The 26369-nt window shown below is 38.2% G+C and overlaps 1 protein-coding gene across 3 annotated transcripts in view; it reads left to right on the forward strand.

The window, feature by feature from the left end:
* MAGI3 (membrane associated guanylate kinase, WW and PDZ domain containing 3) overlaps positions 1–26369 on the forward strand; it is a 195644-nt gene that overhangs the window by 148490 nt on the left and 20785 nt on the right. For 2 of the 3 annotated variants that reach the window (XM_033092763.1, XM_033092761.1), the window contains exons 7-15: positions 2694–2751; positions 6789–6883; positions 11943–12131; positions 14078–14683; positions 15941–15972; positions 18046–18202; positions 20766–20857; positions 22776–22968; positions 25041–25229. In XM_033092763.1, coding sequence (XP_032948654.1) covers positions 2694–2751; positions 6789–6883; positions 11943–12131; positions 14078–14683; positions 15941–15972; positions 18046–18202; positions 20766–20857; positions 22776–22968; positions 25041–25229 — 1611 coding nt within the window. The remainder of the gene's footprint in view (positions 1–2693; positions 2752–6788; positions 6884–11942; positions 12132–14077; positions 14684–15940; positions 15973–18045; positions 18203–20765; positions 20858–22775; positions 22969–25040; positions 25230–26369) is intronic. The other variant, XM_033092762.1, reaches the window with a different exon arrangement.

Consider the following 26369-nt stretch of genomic DNA (forward strand, 5'->3'; position numbering starts at 1 on the left):
TGTAAATTCAAGTGCAGTTACAGAATTCATCCCATGCCTCACCATTCATTTCCCATGCCAGTTCAAGGAAATTTCCATTAAAGGGAAAAAAAATCTCTTTTGTGGAAGATCCTTACTGATAATGCTTTGGTACTGTCATTACAGAACATCTTTTACAGATATAATCCAACAGATACTCTCACCCATGTAACAGGTGCTTGGTAATAATACATTGTACCTACTTAATTGGCAATTGTTTGCTTTGTGACTGTGGGGGATCAAAGTGAGCTGAAGTGTATCTTGGTTCTTCTCAGTTGTTTTATTCTGTTTTCACCCCGTAGTTGCTTTTCAACTGTTCTCATCTTTTCCACCTCAGACATTTCAACCGGGTCCTTCAAAGGAAAACCACACAAACTCACCAAGCTTCAAAACCACCAATCAATAATATATCCACAGGCAGAAAAATATGCTGGAGGAAAGGGGTAGTGGTGATTCAGAGCTTTTCATCAAGAGGCTAGTCATCTATTCTTTTATTCTGAATGTGGAGCAATAATTTTTATTAGTGCATAAGAATTTGTATAATTTGTTAGGTTCATTATATTGGAATTTTACTTAAAAAGTTGATACGCCATAACTGCAGCTAAATGATATAAAGTTAATAAATATATCCTAAGCCTATTTACCTTCTGGTATACATCCTTTGTGTGTGTGCACATATGTGTACATGTTTCCGCAGAGTGTACAACTGTGGGTTTTTAAAAAATTTCTTCTTGCTAGGCTCCTATATGTAATTGACAGCACTAAAACCACCTGCTCAAGACATTCCTGCCAAGTGAATCCATGTCTGACTAATCAAATAACTCTTCAGAAGTCTTACCTTGGAAAACAGAGTGGGAGAGAAAAGAGGATTCTTTCTTAATAGGGTCAGTTTATGTTGAAAAGAACAGTTTATGTTGGATAAACCTTCAGTTTTTCAGGTTATATTCTATTGGTCAGTTACTTGCAATAAACAATATATAATAATCCAAGTAAGCTATTCTTGTTACTATATACAAATATGGATTCAACCCAAGGCACTGTGGTAATTAAGTAAATTTCCCTTCAGGTACTCAAACCAAGTTAATGCAAGGGAAAGTAGGTATTTTCTTAGGTTTAAAGCAAATCTGGGTTACCCACTTTAAATGGCAAAAATCCAAGGCTAGACTTTCCTTTGGGGAAAAGTGGGTCAGAATATGACAGAAATAATTGACAAGTCTTGTGTATAATGGTGAAAATTTTAACAACCAGCCACTTCTATTGTACTGCAGAGTAAGTGTGTCTCACGTCAGCATTATCAAGCTTTTAAAAAGAAATACAGTAGCTCCCTCTCTTATCCACGGTTTCACTTTCCATGGTTTCGGTTACCTATGAGCAACCATGGTCCAAAAATATTAAATGGAAAATTCCAGAAATAAACAATTCATAAGTTTTAAATTGTGCATCCTGCTGAGTCGTGTGATGAAATCTCACGCCGTCCCGCTCCGTCCTGCCTGGGATGTGAATCATCCGTTTGTCGTGTACCCACGCTGTATGAGTTGTGATTAAAAAAAAATACCATGAATGCTGCTGCCAAGTCCCATTATTTGTAATTACTGTAATGGAAAGGCAAGGATCTTCAATATGGGAAGCGACGCATTGAACCTTAGTAACTGTGGGACAAGTTTCAACTTGTTTGGTGCAGTCAGTCGGGTGTGAGCTACGGTTGAGAGAAGGTGTGTTTTAAAGTGTGCCGTAAATCATCCTCCATCATGACAACACTGCGTGTCACACATCACTTCTGGTATATGGCAATTTCTGTGAAATAAAAACATTAAACAGTGTGTCCTCATTCACTTTATTCACCGGATCTGGCACATGAGACTTCTGGCTCTTCCGCAAAGTCAAAAATGATGGCAGACATCGAGGCAGCCACGACAGCGCAACTAAAGACAACTCACGAAAGAGACTTCCAGAACTGCTTCAGAAAGTGGCAAGAATGATGGGATAAATGTGTTCGAAGCGAGGGGGGAGTACTTTGAGGGGGACTAACGGCAATGCGTCCTTTACTGTAATAAATTTTTAGAATTTAAACATTCACTGTGTTTATTGATCACACCTCGTATATGCTACTGGCCCATTAGTCACTTGTAGCCATCTAGGTTATCAGATCAGTTATATCGGTATCATAGTGTTTGTGTTCCGGTGACCCTTATTTTACTTAATACTCCAAAGTTCCAGAGTAGTGATTCCGGCATTCAGATGTGCAAAACAGCAGCCCATAAAGGAAAAAAACATGGTATAATTAGGGTTTGGTACTATCCATGGTTTCAGGCATCCACTGGGAGTCTTGGTACATATCCCCTAAGGATAGGGGTGACTGTTCTATGCCAGATGATTTTTTAAATAATTAGTATTTTTACGGCTCGTGATTCAGATAAACACCTTTGAATTTAATGTCGTCTTTTGTTCTGAAGCTTCTCATTACTTGCTGAGACCTCACTGGCTCTTGAAGAAGGCACTCAGACTCCAGCTGTGTTTGTTCTTTGAAAGTGAGCCCTCAGCTTTCTATTTGTCTTCCAAATATTAATCAAATGGGATAAGACACTTAAACTCACTCATTGGCGAATTCTTTTCTATTGGTTTTGAATCTGTCCTTTCACTCAATTCTTTTCCGTTTTCTTTTTTTTTTTTTACAGAACTTCCTTATGGCTGGGAGAAAATAGAGGATCCTCAGTACGGGACATACTATGTTGAGTAAGTTTGTTACCTCAGTGAATAGTCCTCCCCAATGTTTTCCTTTCGCTATACAGCACTAGGGAATACCAAATACAGCTCTTTATGCTTGTGCAATCCAGCTTCAAGTTTTTCCACAAGGGGAATGAGAAGTTGGAGGGGCCTGAGAATTTACTTCATGACTCCAGGCTTCCTAGAAGTTGCCTTTGAAGTAAATATAGAGAGCTAGAGGGAAGTTGCCCAGGTGATTAATAGCTGGAGATGTTAGCATTGCTACTCCAGCCTCTAAGAGAAAAGTACTAGACGGAAAAACTGTGAAATGAGGGCAGTGGACTACACAAATTAGTAAGGTCACTTCCAACACTGCAGCTATGTGTTCTGAAGCAATGAAAGAAGTTTAGGGACAGTGTACCAGATGATCAGAGTTTTGATGTATATGATTAAAAGTGTTCTCTCTTTTAAGGAGTTAATCAACAAAAACATAGTAATTTGGGGGGAGAGTGAAAGTTGCTTCTTACACAGCTGTTATGGCTAAATTTAAACATAAATATATGTTGGCTGGAGCATCAAACACCTGCCTATGTTAGCCATAGAAATTAGGATAATATCAACATCTAATTTTTCATTCCCTTGTCTTCATTTGTCTTATTGCTTGCTACGTTGTTTTGACCATTGGGGTTGCTTTCTTTTCAAATGCTATAGGTAGAATTTTGACCTGGCATCTAGTACCAGGCAAATCAGAAATGTTACTATTTACCTGGAAACTAGGAGTCTGAACCTACTGCCTAGATATGAAGGCAAAATGATACTAGCAACCATGAGAGTCTTCTAGTTTTATGATTGTTATTAATTTTTCATCCCTCGGCCTAAACATGCTACTTCCTGTTATTTATTCCTAAAGTACGTATCTCTGACACCTGTTTGTTACCCTAGTCTTTATTCTAAAGTGTAGGTGTTCCTTGAGTCACTGTGTTTAGAGAGATTTTTGGAATGATTCTTAAAATCTAGCTTAAACCCTAAGAAAACAACTCAGTTTGACACTTAGGTGTATAACTTCACAGTGTCATTATTTGGTTCCTTTGAAAGGCTATGTTAATTTTATTTCCACTGTGCTGTTTAATATCTTGCTGATACTGTGATGGGAAAAGTATACTCTTTGCTTCTTGTTTTCTAAAACCTATTTACTTAAAATAAAGAAACAACCATTTTTTCCAAGTCAAAGAAACATTTGAAGGCCACTGAAAAGGTTATGTGAGATGCCCCTGCCCCCCGCCCGCCCCACTCCCCGTAGTTTAGTCTGTTTAAATTGGGCTTCGATCAACTACTGTGTGCTGTGGACACTGCTGAACATTTCCGAGATAATGATTCTCATTCTCTTACTGTCCATTCCATGTGAATTTGAATACACGGTCATAAGGTGAAAGTCATTTGCCTGTTATAAAATCTTGGGCTAAATGGTCTGGTTTTCATTCAGCAAGGATTTCATATGGAAGCAACTTCCAGGCAATTCCTGAAGTGACCCCGCCCCCAGTTGTCATGGAGGTGTGTGACATAGTGCCTGCCTTCGAAGCCACGGCAGCAACAGGATTCTGCATGATGGTCCCCAGAACACGCTTGGTTTACAGGACGGTCATTTGTTAGATGAAGAACGAGCAGGCTGTACCCAAGATGCTCTTTAGTATGGAGTCAGCTGAGCTGTGGAATGTGGCTGGATTCCCAGATTAGTTAGGTTTTGAATCTCAACCACAGTAATCTGCAGTGAGTTTACTGATGGAGATAAAAAGCTGTTACTGGAATGGCTACTCTTTGGCTCCCTAAGTTTTGTCAAACCAGATGGCGTGGTGATTGCTTTTGGCAGGAGCCTTGTGGTAGTGACACCAACTGCAGTGGCAGTTTCTCTTTGTTAAGTATTTATTTCAGAGGACTCTGACGTGGATTCATTCATTTTTGAAAACGAAATTGTTCCCAAAATGTAAGGGCAAGCCTTCCATAAGAAAGTTTTGTATATTTAGGAATGTTGTCTTATTGTATTACGTTAAATGTCTTACGCACTTAGGGGACAAAGGCAAAATGTACATCTGCTTTAATATTGCACATTCTTCATGAAAGAAGAATGGTTTTGTTTGCTGAGATGAATTTTTAAAATCCACCTATTATACACAAAGTTTCAAAGAGTCCAAGTTACGTATTATGTATTTAATCCTTGTTTGCTACCTTTGTTTAATTTTTCTGATAACCTGTAATCGGCTCCCTTACTTCCTATAGCTAGTCATATGGAAAACAAAATCTGTTACACCTTAATAATATTGTGGATATAATTCACTAACTGAAAAGAGGAATGTTTTCCCTTTTTTTTTTTGGGTGGGTGGCATTTTAATCTAGGTAGTCTATGGTGACAGATACAATTACTCCCTTTATTAAAATCTTACATTCGTTTGTCAAAAGAATTTTCAGGAAGCGGATTGCTCATTTGCATACTTCTATTCTCTTCTCCCACACATTACAGAGAGTATAAATACAAATTACTACTTTTTATGTTCTAATGCCTGGGTGGCAAAGTGAGTCATTGAAGCTGATGACGTTAAAGTGAACCAAGGTTCTTTCTAAGCAGGTTTATTCTTTTTTAAGTGTCAGTTTCTAGTTGTTGTTGTTTTCAAGACTATGTAAAATGTCAATACCTAACTAAATAATTTTTTAAAATAGTAGAAAGTTAACACCAAAGGCCTTCATTGTCACAGAGCATTAAGCAGTTAACTCAATTGATCAGGTGTCCCCTTGTAGTAAGAAGCAGAAGCATGCTTGAGTTTTAGTGACATCAGAACCCAAAGAATGTCAAGCAGAACCTGCCATATTTAGAGCTCCGAAACTAAAGAACTGCATCTGTCACAGGGTTACTAATACCAGAAGCCTAGAGAAACCTGCATACCTGCTGTGAGGGGTGTGTTTTGTCCCTGCTGCCCCTTGCACCGCCACCATTAATGTTCAACAAATGGCAGAGTAATTACCCAAGTTCTATGACTGCTTCTGTGAAGATTTTGTAATACTCAGCCCCTCTACAGACAATCATAATCTGAGATTCTATTGATTTCATATTTAATTGTTTGTATTCACTAATGTCACTTCTTGGTAAAATGGATTCTACTGGAAAAATGCATATCATTTGGCTGAAATATATTTGTGCCATGGAAGTGTTAGAATGTAATTCCCATTGCTTCTATATTAAACCTAGTTGTGGTCTTAAACACCATTTGTACAATAGTTGCATTCTTAATCAACTTCAAATTAACTGACTTGCCAGAATAACCAATGCTCTGTTCCCTCTGTGAAACTCACTGTTGCCCATAGTACATCGACTACGATTGGCTAATCGCTTATCCTCATAGTCTCCCCATGCTATTCTGCTTTTCCCCACAGACGTGTGTGCTCTCCACGAGTCATTGTGAATGTTCCCAAATGAGAAATACCCGTTAAACTTATATTGTAGTTACAGAATTCATTTAATTATTATATAATTATGAAGAAATTTAAATGTGAGGAGTTGTTCTGTGATATAAGTTGATAAAAAGCTAATCTCTTCCTTAGTTGCTGCTAAATCGATGTGGGTGAGTCAGCTGGAAAAGTAATGGTAAAATTCTAGAAGGCTTCTGTACTCAGATGTCTTCATAAGTGGCTTTACAGCTGCTTCATTTTAGAGAAACTTAAAATCCTCCAATCATTAACTGCCTTTTAAAAAAATAGCTAATCGATTACCAAGAGTTCTGATTGCATTGACTATGAGGGTTTCTACCATTGTGAGGACTTCCTGGCTGTACTGGGTACGTCTATGAAGAAGCTATAGTGAATGCCTCAGCAGCTTTGACTTCTGGGTGTCATCTGGGGGCTTTTTCTTGAGTTGCCCAAAGCCCTTCCACTGTGCCCTGTCAGCCTCTTTGTATTCCATTTCCTAGAATACATATGTGTCCTTTAAACTATGGCGATGGAATGGTGTGGTAGTCTATTTTAAGATAATGTAACTCTTTCGTCTTAAACTGAAATACATATTTTTCTACTTTTTACAGTCACCTGAACCAGAAAACCCAGTTTGAAAATCCAGTGGAGGAAGCCAAAAGGAAAAAGCAGTTAGGACAGGCTGATATTGGGTCTTCAAAACCAGGTAGAAGTTTTCTCTCAATCTTTTCTTCTAAGAATAACTTGTTTAAAATACATAAATAAATAAATAAATAAATAAATAAATAAATAAATAAATAAATAACTTGTGATATTTATATATTGAATTAATAAAAGTGAGTTTGAACTTTTTATTGGTGGGGCTTTGAAATTAATAGAGAATGTCTAATTTTGGTCACTGTAATGATAGGCCTAATCTTAATCTTAATAAAACATCAGCACGTTTTGAGAATACAGATTTTTCTCATGCTGCTTATGTAGAAAGTAGGAAATTGTCGGGAGAAGGTGTTGAACATCTTCGCTATGGGTTTGACGTTTTGATTTGAAGGTTGCATTGTTTCCTAATGTTTAAGGCCAGGCCAGTATTAGATCTCGCATTCATTATGAGGGTCTCCCAGTCTAATTGCTTAGGTCTAATGTCAGCAACCATTAAGTTCTTCATTAACAGATAGGAGCAAATGCTAAATAAATCCACCATATTTTTCCTTACATCATTCAGTCTCAAATGGGATGGTAGGGCATTAGTAAGATCAGGATCATTTGGGGAGTTGTTTTTAAATAGATGGGTCCTAAGATTTTGATGAGCCTCGCTATGTGTATTTTGAAAAATCTGCCCAGAAATTCCTTCATTCTATTCATCCCTCCCCATCTCCTCTTCTGCTCCATCTGTCATTAATAACCAGGGGTCACTATGGTCATATTGTAGTAATCGAGTAGACTCCCCACCGCCGCTGTCCATGAGAGAAGCAGTTCTTTCTTACAGCTGCTCTTCAGAAGCATAGTCCTCTCTCTTCAGTTTTGCATTTGATTTAGCAAACATTTTTAGTGTAACAAATACTCTTGAGCACCTACCATAAGGCCAGTGCTTTGGTAGGTGCGTGGTATTCAAACCAGATTAGGAATAAGACAGTTCTTGCCCTCACGTGTTCAGAGTCTAAGGTAGACTCTGTCTTACTCCTAATGGTTACAATATAGGGTGACAGGTGCCATCCTAGAACAGTAGTTAAATGTGCAGGGGTTGGAGCAAATTTGAATCCCAGATGTGCAACTGGATGAGTTCCCTAAACTCAGTGCCTCTGTTTTCTCACCTATAAAATAGGAATAATAATAGTACTTACCTCCTAAGGTAGTTCTGAGTATGCAAATTAATACATCGAAAGTGCTTACAATGGTATCTAGCAAATGGTGACCAATAAATGATAACTTTCATTGTTATTAATAGAGATAAACAAAGTATGGTGGTGGCATAAAGGAGGGAGTTCTCGGCTTTGGTAGAGAAAGTCAAGAGGGCAGGGGAACTTTCAAAGCATTTGAATTGGGTCTTGAAGTGACAGGAAAAGTTAGACAGCAGTTTTAGAGGAGCAAGAAGGCATACCAGGTGGCAGGAACAGAATGTAGAAAACCACAGACACATGAAATGGTGGTCCAAGGGCCAGAAGGCAGATAGGCTAGAGCGTAGGGTAGTGGTGGCGTAGTTAGAAGAGATACAGTTGGAGGGGTAGGCAGCCGTGAGAAGAAATGAACTTCAACAAGAAGTTGCATATTTGTGTCATGTGTTGCCGAAAAGTCAAGAAAGGTGAACATTGAAAAGGGTACTTTGGATGTGACAACATGGAAGCCATTGGTCATTCTAGCAGGAGCAAGCGGAGAGTGAAGTGAACTTGCAGGAGACTGAAGAGGGAGTGAGAGGTGAAGAACTGGAGACAGCTGGTGTAGCCAGCCATGCTGATAGTTTTGAAAGAGGGTAGACAGAGGATGTTAACTGGAGAGAAACATGAATCCCCATTTTACACATAAGGAAACCGAGGCTTTAATAAAGATTAAGCCTTTTGCTTCGAATCAGAGTGAGTGTCCAGCCAGAATTTGAACCGAGTGTTACCGACTTTAAGTTCCGAGATCCTGAGTGCCCATATCTCCCTGGCGCACATCAAGGGAGCTCTTCTCCCCCTTAAACTCTAAGCTCCCTGAGGGGACTGTGTGTTTTACTAATTTAAATAACCAGGCACTCTCGGCACCTTTCTTTCAGGAGCCCACAACTTAAGTAGGGAAATAGACACATAATTTTAGTACAGTATAATAAGAGACATAAACAGTAGTGTTGAAACAAAGGAAAGGGAAATAAAATCTGACAGTGGGAGGGCAAGAACGCCTTCCTAGAAGTGATGGAAGTTAGGCTAGTCCTTGAAGAATAACGGCTACATTTATTGAGATACTGAGTCAGGTACTGGATTGAATGCTTTCTATACATCGTCTCATGTAAGTCTTAGAACATCTCTGCAAGGTTATTAATATCATTTTCTCTGTTCAGATGCCTGGATGGCATCGAATACAGTTGTCTGATGCATCCATCCCAAGGATATACTTGCCACAGGGACTGAGTACTCAAATTTGTGAGCCAGGGAACCTTCCTTAGCTTGTGTATCTGCGTTTATCTGCGTTTATTGAGCGCTTAGCCAGGCACTGTTTCCTGTGCTCTCTGTGCATTGTCTGGTTTAATTCCCGTAACCATCCCATGGATTGGGCACAGTGTTTCCATTTTATAGATGAGGCAACTGAGACTTAAAAAGGTTAAATAACATTCTAAGATCACTCAACTACATCACAAAGCTTGGCTATAAAACTCAGGATTGTTAGACTCAAAGACAGTTTCTTTGTGCTCTTTTTGCTCTCACTTTTCTCTTTTTAATTCTGATAAGACCTACTTCTGACCAGTTCTGAATTGGCTGCTTTATGAATACTTTACAAAATTAGGTGCTAACCAGAACATTTCCTCCCTCTTTAATGTCTGTTCATCTTGGATCTTGTCCCTCATCTGCTGACTTTCTGGGTTAGTCCTCAGAAGCCAGTCTTATTCCAATATTCATGGGGACTAGAGCATGGGAGAGCTGACCAGAAATACATCCACATTTGACATAAAAATGAGGAAGGTACATTTCACCAAAGATACTGGTCTCAAGGAGGTGTCTAAGTACACTGTCATTGAACAAACAATCGTATCTACAGTCTGGTAGGCAACACTAGTGGGCACTCATAATCAACTTACATAACTGAATGGGCTTTAAACATGCCAATTAAATACTTTTTAAAAAATAGTTTGTTCAGAGACAGGTTGCCAGTTTGAATGTCCGAGACTCCCTGAGAGTTCAGGGATGCAAAGGACATGAGCACGAGCAGGCTGACTGGCCACACGCTGACAGCCTCACAAATTGGTATTTACTGTGCTTTTACGGTATTTCCAGGGCGGCCCTGCCTCTTGAGGGAGATATTTACATAGTGCACGGCCTGGGCCACACCAGAATTGCTCTTTTCTAACCGACCATAAGCTTGAATGCATACCTGTTAGAACAGCAGATAGACACACATAACTCTGGGCTTGATACCAGTGGAGTTTGGGCTCAGGATGAAACAAGTGACCCTTGTTCATTTAAGTCATTAGGGAATTAAGCATCAAAACCATAGTGAGCTACCATTCCACTAAACTCCAATGGCCACAACCACAGAGGCACACAGTAACACGTGTTGGCAAGGATGTGGAGAAATGGGAACCCTCGTCCATAGCTGGTGGGAATGTAAAATGAGGCAGCCACTTTGCAAAACTCTGGCAGGTCTTCAGAATGTTAAACATCGTTACAGTATGTGTATGGTTACTGCTGCAGTCCCACTCCTGGTATGTCCCTAAGAGGAGAGAAGATATCTGCCCACACAGAAGCGTGGACGTGGATGTCCATAGCAACCTTATTCATAAGATCCAAAAGGTGGAAACAACCCAAATGTCCATCAACTGACAAGTGCGTACATATGTGATACATCCATACATTATGTGGCAATAAAAAGAAAGTACTAACACAGGCTACGACACAGATGAACCTCAAAAACATTGTGCTAAGTGAAAGAAACCATTCAAAGGACCACATATTATATGATTCCATTTATATGAAATGTCCAGATTGGGCAAATCTATAGACAGAGGTAGGTTAGAGGTTGCCTAAGACTTGGGTGTGAGTGCGGGTTGGGAAGAAAGGGGGCGTGACTGCTAACGGGACTGGGGATTTCTTTTTGAGGAAGGAGAAAATTTTCTGAAATTAGATTGTGGTGATGGTTGACAACATTGACTTGTGCACTTTACATGGCTGGATTCTGTCTTATGTGAATTATATCTCCATAGAACGGTTAAAAAATATTTGGCATAAAATTTTAAATCCTCTTTCAAAAAGTGAATTTAAACAGTGCTTTGTGAATTATAAATCTGCACCATTTGGTCCCTTCAGGGTTTTTAGAAGTGCCCTAATGGCAGCCGCAGTTGGGGAGAGGAGGGAAAAGGTTGTGGGGAAGTGAAGGGAGAGGTTATATGCAAATATCACTTTTATAGTTCTAGGATTGTCTGAGAAAATCTCCAAAAATAGGCTTTTCAATGGAGCTGGTTTTTTCTTCCTAAAGTATCCACTAAACACGAGTGAAAAGGAAAGAAACGGGAAGCTATTTTACTGAGATTAGGGATTCTCCCCTTTCATCAGATATAAATTAAAGGCTGCAGAAAGGCTGAGTTGTGAGTTCTAAAAAGTTCTCCATATATCGTCTGTCATAAGTTTGACCGTTGTCTTCATCTTCATAGTAGAGTGTTTTCCACATAGAGCTCAGTAGATGCTTACTCAGAGGAAATGAACAGCTCAATGAGTGTCCATGACTTTCAAGAATTTAATAAGAAAGGTTATCCCTCCCCTTTTGACTTCTTAGAAGGGACTCCTTGGGTGAAAGAAAATACCAAAAACAAGGCAGTGCGGAAGAGATCAAGTTGGTGCTTTTACCTTTCAAATAACATAGGAGAGTCTCCTATAAAAGAGAAATGACTCATTAGCTACGTTTTTCTTCAGTGATTTAGTTTATGAGTTTAAATTCTAACTGTTCCATAACATTGGAGTCTCTAATTTTTTCTTCTTTATGGTCTGTTATATTTAAGTTATATAGGCTGTCTTAAATATTGGCTTTGAAGGCCACATTCACAATAATTCTTTTCGTTCTCAAACCCATTTCTCATTTTGGCACAGCTATGGAAAAATCCCACTTTACTCGAGATCCGTCCCAGCTTAAAGGCATTCTGGTTCGAGCATCATTGAAAAAAAGCACAATGGGATTTGGTTTTACCATTATTGGTGGAGATAGGCCTGATGAATTCCTTCAGGTGAAAAATGTGCTGAAAGACGGCCCTGCAGCTCAGGACGGAAAAATTGCACCAGGTAACCAGTTTTTCTGAATTACTTGAAAAGTACTGATATAATAATAAAAATTACACTGGAAGGAGATACACACACACACACACACACACACACGGTGCCAAAAAAATGTGTACACATTTTAAGAAAGGAAAAAACTGTATTAAAATTACACCGATTCACCTCTTGTAATTGCAGGAGTCAAATGTGACTTGTATTCATCTTTTGTTATTGGTATATATTGAGTATTACAATTTTAATGGTACCAAACAAACTGTTTTTTCCTTTCTTAAAATGTGTATACATTTTTTGGCACCCTCTGTATATATACACACCCTCTGTATATATGCATAAGTATATATGTATATATTATGTATAATTTAGATATGTATAAAGAGAGAACTAAGTTATATAACTGAGAAGGAGATTCCTATATTATAATAGTTTCTCCTTTGAATAAGTGCATACGAGTGTTGAGGGAGGGCCCTCTTTACAAATAAGTGGAAACTTAGAGAAAAGATATATTAAATTTATTAATTTTTGAATAGTTTGTATAATTTTGAGATAACTCTTTGGCTGTCCTAAACTAAAGATTTATGAACCATCTCAGAAAACTATTTGATTGTTTGGTTTTCTTTGATTGTGTTCTTTGGAACTATCTAACATTTATCCACGATCTCTTTTGAAAAATGATCCTTTGTGGTGTTTATAGTGGTACGAAACAAACTGTTGTATCCCACAATTTTTTCCCAAGTTTTGTTTTTTGTTTCCTTAATCTCACTGGCTGTTAGTAAAATTAAGCAGCTGTGTTAAGAATTATAGACATGAATATTACTATTTTTACAGAGCTCTACAAATTTCTTTTTTATAATATAGATTCAGGTTTGTCTAAACCTGTTGTCTAATTTGCATAGCAATACCATACTTCCATGAAAATTTTGGGAACTTTACCTAGGGGAGGAAAAGTCAAAACTTTACTTCTAATTAGTCTAATTTCTGTATCTACCTAGATTATGAAACAAATTTCTACAGACTAACATTTGTTTTTAAATACCATGTTGTATTTTTGTAAGCCTACATGCAATCAACAAATTAAAGCACCTTTATTTGGCAATAACCTTTTAAATAATTATATGCAAATAAAAGCAGTAAACAGATGAGACAGCAGAGGGCAAATTTTAAAAGTTAGAGCTGCCTTAAAAAAAAAACACACAACTGATGAATGTCAAGTGATAATAATTCTTCAACCAAAGTGGTCCTAACAATGGAAAATTGGAAACAAAAGCAACTTTTACAAGATTAATGTAGCTGACTTTTCAGTGTCTCAAATAACATGTTCTTTGCTTGTGTTGAACTTTTTTGTTGTTTTTTCTCTCCTTTTGAAATCTGAATTACAACAAATTGAAACGCTCTACAAAAAGAAGGATGTTAAAAAGAAAATATGTCCATAACTTAACATTATTGTAATCATTAGCCTTACATTATGAATTTTTAATTACATTGAATCAGTGGCTTATTAAAATCAAGAAACAAGGTGGTATGTAAAGATTACCTGTTTGTACAAGTAGGTAGTGGAGTTACTCGCTCTTCTTCTATGTACTAAGTACCTATTACAGGGTACCTACCTTTGAATGGCCGCGTAGGTATGACTCAGAGGATCCCTTCACAACGATAATACGAACTTGCAGTTATTTTTCGTCTGATTCACTTGAGCTTGGGGTCATAATTCTTTGCTACAAAGATAATTAAGATTTTGTAGATTTATATAGTCTTTTTAGAGAGGAGTCACAGAAGGGAGAAGAACCCGTCTGTCCGAAATCTATCTTTTCAGCCACTAACGAACAGCAAGAGGTTTCCAGAATTCACATGTAGATGCTGAATTTAAGTTATTTTTGTCTCCCCCTGCCCACGACAATAAAATTAATTTACTTGGTGGTTTTACTATTTTTAACATGATTGTCTTTTCCCAGGCGACGTGATTGTAGACATCAATGGCAGCTGTGTCCTGGGTCACACCCATGCAGATGTTGTCCAGATGTTTCAGTTGGTGCCTGTCAATCAGTATGTAAACCTCACTTTATGTCGTGGTTACCCGCTCCCTGACGACAGTGACGACCCTGTCGGGGACATAGTTGCTGCTACTCCCCTCATCAACGGACAGTCACTAACCAAAGGAGAGACTTGCATGAACACTCAGGATTTTAAGTCAGGACCCATGGTTCTGGACCAGAATGGAAAACCGGGACACACCTTGGCCAGTGACCGTCTCAATGGACCATCAGATCCGAGCGAGCAGAGGGCGTCCGTGGCATCGTCAGGCAGCTCCCAGCCTGAACTCGTGACTGTCCCTCTAATTAAGGGCCCTAAAGGCTTTGGGTTTGCAATTGCTGACAGCCCAACCGGACAGAAGGTGAAAATGATTTTGGATAGTCAGTGGTGTCCAGGCCTACAGAAAGGGGATATAATTAAAGAAATTTACCATCAAAATGTGCAGAATTTAACCCATCTCCAGGTGGTAGAGGTGCTAAAGCAGTTTCCAGTAGGTGCAGATGTACCCTTGCTTATCTTAAGAGGAGGTGAGTAAAAAGCCAACAAGGAAAACTCTTCACCGTTCATGCATTTATATCTGTTAATTGTCCTTCGTTACAGGTCGGCATGTCTTTTCCCAGCAGACTTAACTGGTAATTAGTGTGCATTTTCCTTCAGGTTTTGTCTGACTGCTTCCAGAAGCAGTCTCTTTTGCAGCAGTTTCTTTAGTTATTAATGGTTTCATTCATATACATTATGGATTTCTTTCCCTCTATATTCTTTTTTAAATCTGATTTATGGCTTTAATGATTTGAGAGAGTCACATTGTGAAGTAGCATTGTGCTAGTTCAAATGAAATATATCCTCTTAATTTCATTTTCTCTGTTGATGACAACAGTAGAAATTGACTCTTTCCATCACCGGTACTTCATCTGGACCTCTGTAAAGTACCAAAGACGTTGGAAAGAGCTAGCGTCTCTGTGAATAAACGAAATGTGGGGTGGTGTGTTAATCTGTACTGTAAAAGTAATCATGAAAGCTGTGCTCATAAAGCTTTTATCTGAAGCTTTAGTATCTGTCCATAAATGTTAATTAAACCCCACAGTGCTCATGTGAGAGAAATATAATTTTTATTGTTCAAGGTCATCAGCTGACATGAACTGCTCCCAGACATTATAAATCCAGTTCCAAGAACTGATCACAAAGTTTGAATTTTAATGGGCTTTCTTCTATTCATACCTACGAATGACTAGTGTTTTAAAGAATAAAATCTGGCCCTTCACTCTTTTATTTCTCTGGCTTTTAGTGTTCATTTTTGAGGCAAATGAGCAGTTTAACTTTATTGAAGCGTTTTTGTTTTTTTTTCTTATTTCTTTGAACTATTTTTGTTTCTTCTCTGGATGATATGGCAGAATGTGCTCAGAGTAAGGTGAAAAGCTCTTTGTGAGTGCTGGGGAGTTATCCAGAGTTCCAACAAATATAACAGAGACTAGGGTTTGGTGTCAGACAGGGTGGATGTCAATTTTCTGCCTTGCTACCCATTGGTTCTATGGTATCTGGAAATAAAGTTAATCTATTTGAATCTTTGGTTACCTTATCTATAAAATGGTAGTAACATTTATGCCTTAGGATTGTCCTAAAAATGAAAAGAGATAATATATGTCTAAGGCCTGGCACCTAGGAGGTGTCGGACATAGAATTTACTAGCCTGCTAAAAGTTGAAGCTAGTTTATCATGAACATTAGGCATATTTGTGATCTGGAAATGCTTCCTCTGTTTTTAAAATTTGGCTCATTTTTTTAAAGGTCCTCCTTCACCAACTAAAACTGCCAAAATGGTGAGTATACAGTGGTCCTCCAATGCTCCTTCTTCCCAACACACACTGAGAGAGATGCCACGTTCCCCTCTGTAAGGACAGCTCCCTGTGGTCGTGGGGATTCTCGGCTGGGATGAGTCAGGAGCCACACTGCCCTGAGCGGGTATCAGAAACTCGAGAGAAGCGTGTGAGTTAGAACAAGCCCCCTAGAGAGGAGTGTGCTCTCCTGGTTAAGTATTTCAGCTGGAGGAATCCTAGAGACCCATCCCACCAATAATCCTGTCCTCTAAACAGTGAAAATGGGGACACAGTGAAGTGCCGACTTAGGGGTCCTTTTACTTTCTTTGTGTCTGAGTGGAGCAAATGGTAGGGCAGACCCCAACTGTTACATCTTTTCCCCGATGCCCTAAGGGAAGACGTGGCAGCCTCACATAATTTCATGGAGACTGTAAATACCCATACTTCAGTAACCTCCCATTTAGAAGTTCTAGAGAATTGTGGCCCGCTCGGCTCAATGTGCTTGTTATCAAAGTGATAGGTTGTCCAACTTAGAACAGGGTTTCCTTTGGCATTCTGAACAACCAAGTAGCCTATTTAAGAACATGTACAGAGAATAAGACCTAAAAACAGGCTCCATCAAAACAAATAACACTATGAAAGAAACTGTTAGGTGCATGTGTGTGTAGCTGTTTAAGTTTCCACAGTTATGTGGATATGGATAGACAGACAATTCATAAAATCCTAATTTAGTTCTGGTTTGTTTGATTTGGAATCTGTCATCGCACAATTGAAAGATGGTTATCCATAGCCTTAAACCATAGGCTAGTGAAGGAAAGACCATCAGATGTAAAACAGATGTATTCTTTCTAGCCCACCTAATAGGACCCTCTGCAAATCGGCTGTTTTATGGATCAAAAGGAAAGAAACACTCTGCACTTTTATGGACTGAACCACTTAGGTCCAGTATAAACAGAAATTTAAAAAAAAAATTGCCTATTCAGTTAAAATTGCACTGTATTTTTCTACATTGCTCTGGTTCCTCTAGTAATCATTTTTAACTCCTGTGCTACCGTATCTGTTTCGTAATGGATGCCAGTATAGCCATGGTGACCCTAATGCTTTATCACTGATGGAAGTCTCTGATGACCTCTCACTGCTCTGACAGAATCCCCGGACATGGGGCAAACGGCAGGAGACTGCTCTTATCTCCGCTGCCATCTAACAGGGTCTGGGTCAGGGTCAGTGAAGGGTCCCCTCTGGCACAACATTGGTAGGGACTGGTCCCTCACTACTCCCTGACAAGGTGCTGTGCCTGCAGTCTAGTCAGGATTAATTATTTTATCCCAAGCATCTATAATCCCCCTCTCCTAACAATAATTCCGGACAACAAGCTGTTCTCAAAACCATATTTATTTTCTTAGGCTGTTTATTGGATTTCATTTTTAAGATGTTATTAAAGAAGTCATTTGGTTTGGCTATTATTTTGGAAAAGTTCTATCTGAACGGGAAAATACGAAAATATGCTACTCTGTTTTCTCTTATCTGATTGCCTGGCAGTGGCGCATTTCTCCGTAATATATTTGAATTGGCCGTGCAGGTTTTCGCAGTGCCATCTTTATCACCTAAGTTAACACTTCCTATTACATTTGCTTAGAAACAATATTATCTTAAACATCTCCACTGGGAATTAAGTTCAGTGAGTGGGGAGGGGGGATTTATTGAGAATTTCGTGAAGGTTTTCTCTCAGCGTCTCCCTCTTGTTTTACTTAGAAGTGTTGCCTTGTGTTGTATCCCTATTTATCACCTTCTCAAAGTCAAATTATGTCTTGGTGGTAGAGAACAGGGCAGGATTGCTTAAATGTAAGACTGACTAAGGCCTTTCAGTAGACTTTTCTAATTTAAGGTAAATGTGATTTACCCAAATACCCATGGCTACGTAAGCGAATTCCTGGAAGACTGCAGCTAGGCTGTGGCTTTGACCCTGCCCCCTGGACAATTGGAATCAGTTTACATACCCAGTTCAGACAACAGTGCTAGGAACTAATCAACCGTCTGGTTTTTGAAAATACTAAGGAAGGCCTTTTTCCATTTCAGAAAACAGATAAAAAGGAAAATTCAGGAAGTTTGGAGGCCATAAATGAGTCCATTCCCCAGCCTATGCCTTTTCCACCCAGCATTATCAGGTCAGGATCCCCGAAACTGGATCCTTCTGAGGTCTACCTGAAATCTAAGACTTTATATGAAGATAAACGTAAGTAGCTGTGGAATATTTCAGAAGAGTATGCAACAAAGTAAATTTGAATTTTTTTAAAAAACTAGGACCTTCCCGTCTTTCAAAACCATGTTGAAGTTATTCCTTTATTCTCATTTTAATATGACTCTGGGCTTCTTCCATTTACATTCAGTATTCCTTCATTCATTGATTCATTCATTCATTCTTTTCAGAACCATGTATTTATTAAGTGCCTGCTGTCTCCCCGACACCATAATAGGTAATGGGAATACAGAGATAAAAGGGTACATCAGCCCTGCACCCCCCCCCCAAAATGATTAAAACTAAGTGGAAAAGACAAATATGTAATCAAATAATACGCAGATAAGTACAAGTAAGCCTAACAGGTGCAGTAATAGCAGGAACGACTGGCTGAACCGAGTCCAAAGCAGGAAGTGGTCAATTTTACCAGTGTGGGTAGTAGGAAATAGCACATACTACTTCATATAGGAAGTTAAGCTTCAAGTCTTCAAAGACAAAGAAGTATTTATGGACAGAGAAAAGGGAAAGAAAGAAGGAATAACGTTTGTACCTGGACCTTGCATGGCCTGGGCTCTGCAAGAGGTTCCGTCAGGCTGGGAGTGGTTGGCCGGTGGTGCTGTTCTGAGGAGCTGGAGTCGGCCATGGAAATGGTAGGGAGCCACGGAATAGTTTTAGCTAGAGGGATGCTATCATTGGACTTGTGTTCTAGAAAGATTTTCCTGGCAGGAGTTTGAAGCATGGTGAATCAGTGGGGTGTGCAATCGGAGGAGGGCACCAGAGAGCGGACGCCTTGTGGGGTTCACCTGAGAGATGAGAAGAGCGAGTGCCTAAGGCAGAAATTCATTTTCATGTTAATTGACTTACTAATGATAATCTTTTCCAAAGTAAAATTGCAGATTCAAGTAGGTTTAATTTTTTTTAAATGTATCTAAATCTACCTTGGAAAAGATGTCCACAGGTGGGAATATTATGTATAATTGCCTTTATGCTGATTTAACCAATTATAGATCTTTATCTTGATAGTACCTTATCTTTGGAAAGACAAGCAGCAAGCATAAGCACAGCAAAGAAATAATTTAAATTAGTATAACTATGGAGAATACCTTTCTTCAGCCTTCCCATTCATGGCCTGATGCTTTCTTACCGTGTTTCCCCGAAAATAAGACCTAGCCAGCCAATCAGCTCGAATGCGTTTTTTGGAGCAAAAATATATAAGGCCTGGTATTATATTATGTTATGTTATATTATATTATATTATATTATACCTGGTATTATATTATATTATATCATATTATATTATATTACGTTATATTATATTATACCCAGTCTTATATGAGACCCAGTCTTATAGTAAAATAAGACCTGGTATTATATTATATCATATTATATTATATTATATTATATTACATTACATTACATTACATTACATTATATTATATTATAAAGACCCTGTCTTATATTATAGTAAAATAAGACCGGGTCTTATATTAATTTTTGCTCCAAAAGATGCATTAGAGCAGATTGTCCGGCTAGGTCTTATTTTCGGGGCAACATGGTAATGCTGGTATAAACTAGTCAATCCCTTCGGGCCTCCATCCATAAAGTAAATGAGTTGGACTCTTGAGTCTTTTTGTCTCTAAACTTCTATGATTCTAATAGAAAGTATTTCTCAAAACAGATTGCTTCTAAGGAACGTGATCAGGATTTAGCCTATATAGTATCTCACTTTATTTATAAAGTTCCCTGACGTGTTTCTCTCTTTTCCCTTTCTAGCAAATACTTCTTACTTATAAATAACATGAATATTTTCCCAGAGATAAAATTTTAGTCATGAGGTAGATTTTCCTGACTTAATATTTTGATGAATGTGACCTGCCCATTGGGGCCAGGATCCTGTGGGTTAAGAACCTGGACCCTGGAAATCAAACTGAGTTTAAATCAAAACTCTGCCTTTACCTGCGGGGTGACACTGAGCAACTTACTGAGCCCTCAGTTTCCCTAGCTGGAAAATGGGGCTAATAGTAGGCATTAGCTGTCAGTTACTGTCCTTTAAAATAGTATCATTTTGCAAATTAGGCTAAGGAATCAGTTCAAACGGAATACTTTTCTGAAACAAAGGTATTAGGTTAGGAGTAGAATGAAGGTACTTTATGTGCTCTCTTTTGCCAGGATTTCCCCAAGTGTTAATTTAGTTAATTTGCACCTATCAAATGTCAAACTTACATTGGATAATTCTGAATTTACTCTTGTAATGTTGATTCAAAGGCACTAGGAGTTCATGGAAATATAACACTGAGTATGTGGAAGTGAGGATAAGACATGCCTAAGCAATGTTGACACAAAGTTTTGTTTGGAGCTCAAAATAAAGATTTATGATTGAAACTTTTTGTGGTGTTATACTCTTGTGTAATTTTTCACATAGCAAAAAGTTCTTAGGGTATAGTTTATTGAACTCTATAATATTATCCTACTAAATATTGAACTTTGTTTTATTTTAATCCTTTTAAAATAAACCAAAGTATTTATTTATTTATTTTTATATTTTCTCATTTTTCCTTAGCACCAAACACCAAAGATTTGGATGTTTTTCTTCGGAAACAGGAATCAGGGTTTGGCTTCAGGGTGCTAGGAGGAGATGGACCTGACCAATCGGTAAGTTTAAATACTTTAGAATTTGGCTTTTCCCATTAACTGTTCCCATTTGGCTATTTCGACTTAAAACTTTTAAGTGGCAATTTGGTAGGATGTGATGTTTTTGTTTTGTTTTCGGTTTTTGATTTTTTAGAAAGATTTTTGTTTTCCCTTAGTTTCATTAATATAAGGAAGAATTGCATTTCTATTAGTGTCATAGTCCGTCAGTTAACTTGGTGTATCTGAGATTTAAACTGTAGGTAAAAACGGAGTATGTCAGTTATAAATTAGACAGTCATTAATTCATTTCTCTGTGTGCCTAAAGCTTATTTAAAACTTTTATTTTCTTTTGCCTTTACTAAACAGATTTTAAGACATTTTTCTTTTCTAAGAAATCTATAACTCAGAGTCCTATTTACCATAATCACTCACTCTATCTTCTGAATGATCCGTACAATTGGCATTGGCCATGCATATTATGTCACCTAATCTTATTAACGGAAAGACATTTTCACGCTCAGTGCTTTGCATCCTACTTCATCTGTTACCTATGAAACTAGAGGGACATGAAATAATTAATGTTTTTATCCAGAAAGCATGAGGGTTACATTTGCAAAGCACTTAAAATGCTAAATTTTATTTATACATGATTCTCACATAAAGTTAGAGAACAAATGTAGTGGGTATTTAAGTTTTGCCCTCCATGTGAATAATGAAGAAGTAACGTGCTTTGTAGAATTTAAAAATATATATCAGCTTGTTGGTTTTCTTTTGTATAATGTCATGAAAGACTATATTGTTATCATGTTTGGAAGTTAGGTGAGTAACAATAATCTTTAAATGACAGGCTTCCTGGGGGTGCCAAATATATATATATATTTATACACACACACACACACACACACACACACACACACACACTTGTATTCATTTTTTGTTATCAGTATATATTGAGTATTACAATTTTAATACAGTTTTTTCCTTTCTTAAAATGTGTATACAGTTTTTTGGCACCCTCTGTGTTTCTGAATAGAGCACTTGATTTGTATAGTATAACTGTGTTCTAATTAGTCATTGGTTACAGTTAAAACAGTCATCAGAGACAAAATTTAAGGCAGGTTGTCCTGTGTGTAGAACACATGTAAGGTCCCTAGATTGTTTCTGATGGTTGCTATGGTTTTGTTTTATTACTTCCTATTTTGTAGATACTCATAGTGTTCACTTAGACATTTTAAGAATTTATCTCAACTTGGGAGACACCTTTCTCTTCTCTTAAATGTCAGGTTTTTACCAACTCTGAAATGAGCCCAAACATTCAGAATTACCTAATTATAGGATTCTAATTGCTGGCAAGCAGAATGAACTAGATCTGTTCACCTGCATGCACGTGAACCTCAGGCCACTCTGTTCCCTTTAAAATATTTACTGCTTTGAGATTTCGGAATAAGAAATGTTTCTCTGTTTTATATACTAAACTTGTACCGATAACCATATGTGATGGGAACATCGTAAGAATTATCCCAGTTGCTGTGAGCAGTGTGTAGAAAATCTTTCCTGAGAGCAATAGACTTTTTTTTTTTTTTTTGGCTTTTATAGCTACTCCACAGAATTGCATTTTCTGAGTTTAATATTTTTGTTTTGTGGTAGTGGTGGAAGTGATGGTGGTACTTTTTAAGTTATTGAACAACTTTGTGTTTTCTATCATCTTTATACTCAACCCAGAGGATCCGGAAGGGACACAGTCCTGTGGTTATTTGAAGGGCCATTTCCAATGGTCACTTTCTAAGACAATCACCTTTCTAAAATCTGACATTTTTCATAGTTGAACTACAAAGGTCTGTCCGTTTGCACCGCTCTGAGTCAGGAAGTCCTTCGTTTAGTTAAGGCTCTTGTAGAGCTCAGTAGACTGTGTGAACCAACCTCCCCTCTGTCTTATCAGATCTACATCGGGGCCATCATACCTCTGGGCGCAGCTGAGAAGGACGGTCGGCTCCGAGCAGCTGACGAGCTGATGTGCATCGATGGAATTCCAGTTAAAGGGAAATCACACAAACAAGTCTTAGACCTCATGACGACTGCGGCTCGAAATGGCCACGTGTTATTAACTGTCAGAAGAAAGATCTTCTGTGGTGGTATGTGAACCTGTCCCTGCTCTGATAAGTTAAAGAACAAAGCAACGCAGGCCACATTCTATGTGGTTTTACAGGTGATTTTACGTATTTACGAGGTGAGACGGACTGCTGCTGCATACCTACATCTGCACTCGGGTTATGTGGACTCGTGTCAGAAACAACTCATTTGGTGTGATCCGGGGCCTCATTGTGGAAGGTCACGGAAGGTCAAAAGGATTCAGAAATAACACTGTCAAAAAAGAGAAAGAAAAGTTGGGCTTGTGTATTAAGATTATATGATTATATTGATGAATTTATCAGGTTAAATCCATTTTCCTAAAAACAAAGTTATTTAGTTATACCGAGATATCCCATTAGCTGAATATCAAGAAATTTGGGATCCTGATGAAATCCTAAATATTCAAAGAGGAGAGAATGTTTCTGCTTGAGAAGTTTTGGTATAACGTAATTTAACATTTATTGAGTGCGTACTGTGTCCAAGACACATGATATAAATACTGTCGTTATCTAGTTTTACAATTACTCACGGAAAGGTTTAGAGGCAAACAGCTGGTAATTAGGAGGGCAGAGACTAAAACGGGTGTTTAAACGGGTAATTAAAGAGCCCAGGGTCTAAACCATTACCCTACGATATGAATATCTCTTAATTTTTTTCATCAATAGCTTTGTGAATATTAATAGGAATTTCTAGAAGGGAATTCTTGCTACTTTAAATTTAAAAAAAAAAAAACCTGTAGCACAAGACTGTAAGCCTCATGAAAAGTGGGATATTTGTCCCTTTAGTTCGGTGCTGCGTCTCCCAGCACTGAGGAGAGTACCTGCCACCAGCACCTATTTATTGATGAATATCTGCATGAGCCTCCAAAATGAGGCCCTGTTGTTCTGATGGCAACATCCAAAGGAAAGGCCTGCCTCTCTTCTTAAATTCCAGACAGGTAGCGATGCACGCAGGTGTGAATGCAGTGTTGCCTCGTTTGGTTGTGCTGGAGTCAGAATATAACTGCACACAGTAAAAAATGGGATGTTCCACAACCAGAGGTCGGCTGTCCTGGGCGATGTCATGAAGAAGTTTGATAATAGTGGAGGCATTTAGCCAACTCGTTCTAATCATATGTGACACCCAAAAATATCCTTTAATTTTCATTTATGATTGGATGTTCACGGCACTTTGTTGAGGTTCAAAAACATATTCTCAGAATCACATGGATTTTGAGCCAAACTAGACCATATAAATGTGTATTCCTCAAGAGCAATATGCTGTGGTTGTTGTTAATGATGGTTTGTATCAAATTATGGCACGAAATTGGCCTTTAAAAAAAAAAAATGAGGACCAACTTGAGTCGTTCTTTCTCAGATTCTGATGTCATCCTTATTTGGACAAAAAGGTCCGTAGGTTAACTGCCCATTTGCTCGAGATTTCTCATGTGACCTGTTCTGTGCCTGGGAGAGTTGGCTGTTCGTGTGAACAGCTTCTCACATGTCTGAGACCTGCTCATGGCTAACGCATCTGGTATCACCAGTCAGGAAACTGCAGCCGTAACACACATTGTGTAAGACAAGTCCTTTGTGGACGGCAGCTGTGCTCGGCCTGGAATGGGCAGCATCTCTGTGCTGATGCAGTGGCCTCCCAGACGTCAGGAATTTCAGTCCCTGCACTAAATTATATGTAAAGTTGATTTTAAAAGGCAGTTTACTGTGGCATGTCTCATGATCAACTTTTGTCAAAATTACTGGTCAAGGTTAGAAACCTTGCTGGAATTAAAACAATTTCAAGAATTTTTTTTTTCACTATTAGATTTCACAGAAGCTTTGAAAAACGTCCTTTAATGTGAGATAAAATTGAGTATTTTTTCCCATTATTTACTTGGAGGGTATTTAAGAGGTCTTACGGACTGCTGCTGCCTACATCTGCTCTCAGGTTACATCCAGAGCTCACCTGGGCTGGGCTGCTGCTCTTCCATTCGTTACATTATTAGAAACGACATTTTCTAGGGAAAGACTTAGCACAGAAACACTTCAGTGATCAAAAATGATGATCCAGAAGTTACCCAAATTGATTATGTTTATTGTAGAAAAACAACCTGAGGATGACAGCTCTCAAGCCTTCCTTGCAGCACAGAATGGGTCTCCCCGCCTGAACCGAGCGGACATCCCAGCCAGGCCGGCGGCCCAGGAGGCCTACGATGTTGTGTTGCAACGAAAAGAAAGCGAAGGATTTGGCTTTGTCATCCTCACCTCCAAAAACAAACCACCCCCAGGAGGTAAGTGCTGCTGTGTCCCATCATCCCTCCCTGCTAGGCCAGTGTTCTGCGTCTCCTGCTGTGGTTTATGGAACTAATTAGGAATTATGTATAAATTGCTTTAGAGACTTAACTTTTAAAGAATGACGGGTACTTTCTCTGTTTTCAAAAATTAGGTAATCTGAGCCAAGCCTTCCAGGCTTCAGGTTTATCTATCATCTCAGATTCCAGATAATAAGTCTTAGTAGCTCGATTTGCCTCAAGATCATATCGTGGCAGTATACCAGGGACATGACCTAATTGATTTAGTGAAAGGACAACGCTGAATTTTTTTAAAATATGGGGGCATAGATTTTTTTTTTTTAAGTTAGTCGAAATCGTGTATGCAGAAATGAGTTAAATGCGAGAAGCAGCTGAGAAGAAGCAAAGCAGATTAATAGAAAAATCTTGACCCAAATATGTCTTCAATTGTCCTTTTGTATTATTTAATAACTGCCATATTCCATCTATAAAGTGATCTTCTTGAATAAGAGCCATTCTAACCTTCATCATATATGCTTCATTGAAAGGTAAAAATTTTGTCAGAACCTTTAAAAATGAATCTAAATATCCTGAACCCAGTTTAACAGAATATTCTCATCCGGGAAGGATGAAAGTATATATTAATTCCCTTAACAAAAGAGGAATTACCTCTAGTTTGTTCAAGGCTGTTATGATTCAACAAATTAAATATTCGTCTTGTCTTAGTGTTTCTAAGAAATAATTATCTCTAAATATAATTATAAATCCAAATTAATGTAAGATGAGAACCAGCAAATGAATATTTATGTATCATGGTTGTATGGTAACTTTATTTTTCTATGTCAGATGATAAAAAATCTTTGACCACATAAAAATGGGTTCTTGCCTTTGCCAGTAGATTTGATTATATCTTGAGTGGTGAGATCCTTTGAGACTTAGATGGTCACTAAAATCTTAGTAAAAAAAAGAAAACACTTCCAAGACAGTGTTGTGAGCCAAACCAATTTGCAAAAATCTTGCTAAAATTAATGCAAGTGTGTAAAGGAAGAAGATTCTGTGACATGGATGAGTTATTACTATAGTATCAGGTCACTGCTCACTGATACCACTTTCCATTTTCCATAAGCAGTTGCTATGGTA

This window comes from Rhinolophus ferrumequinum, chromosome 22, assembly GCF_004115265.2.
Source record: "Rhinolophus ferrumequinum isolate MPI-CBG mRhiFer1 chromosome 22, mRhiFer1_v1.p, whole genome shotgun sequence".
Taxonomy (NCBI): Eukaryota; Metazoa; Chordata; class Mammalia; order Chiroptera; family Rhinolophidae; genus Rhinolophus; species Rhinolophus ferrumequinum.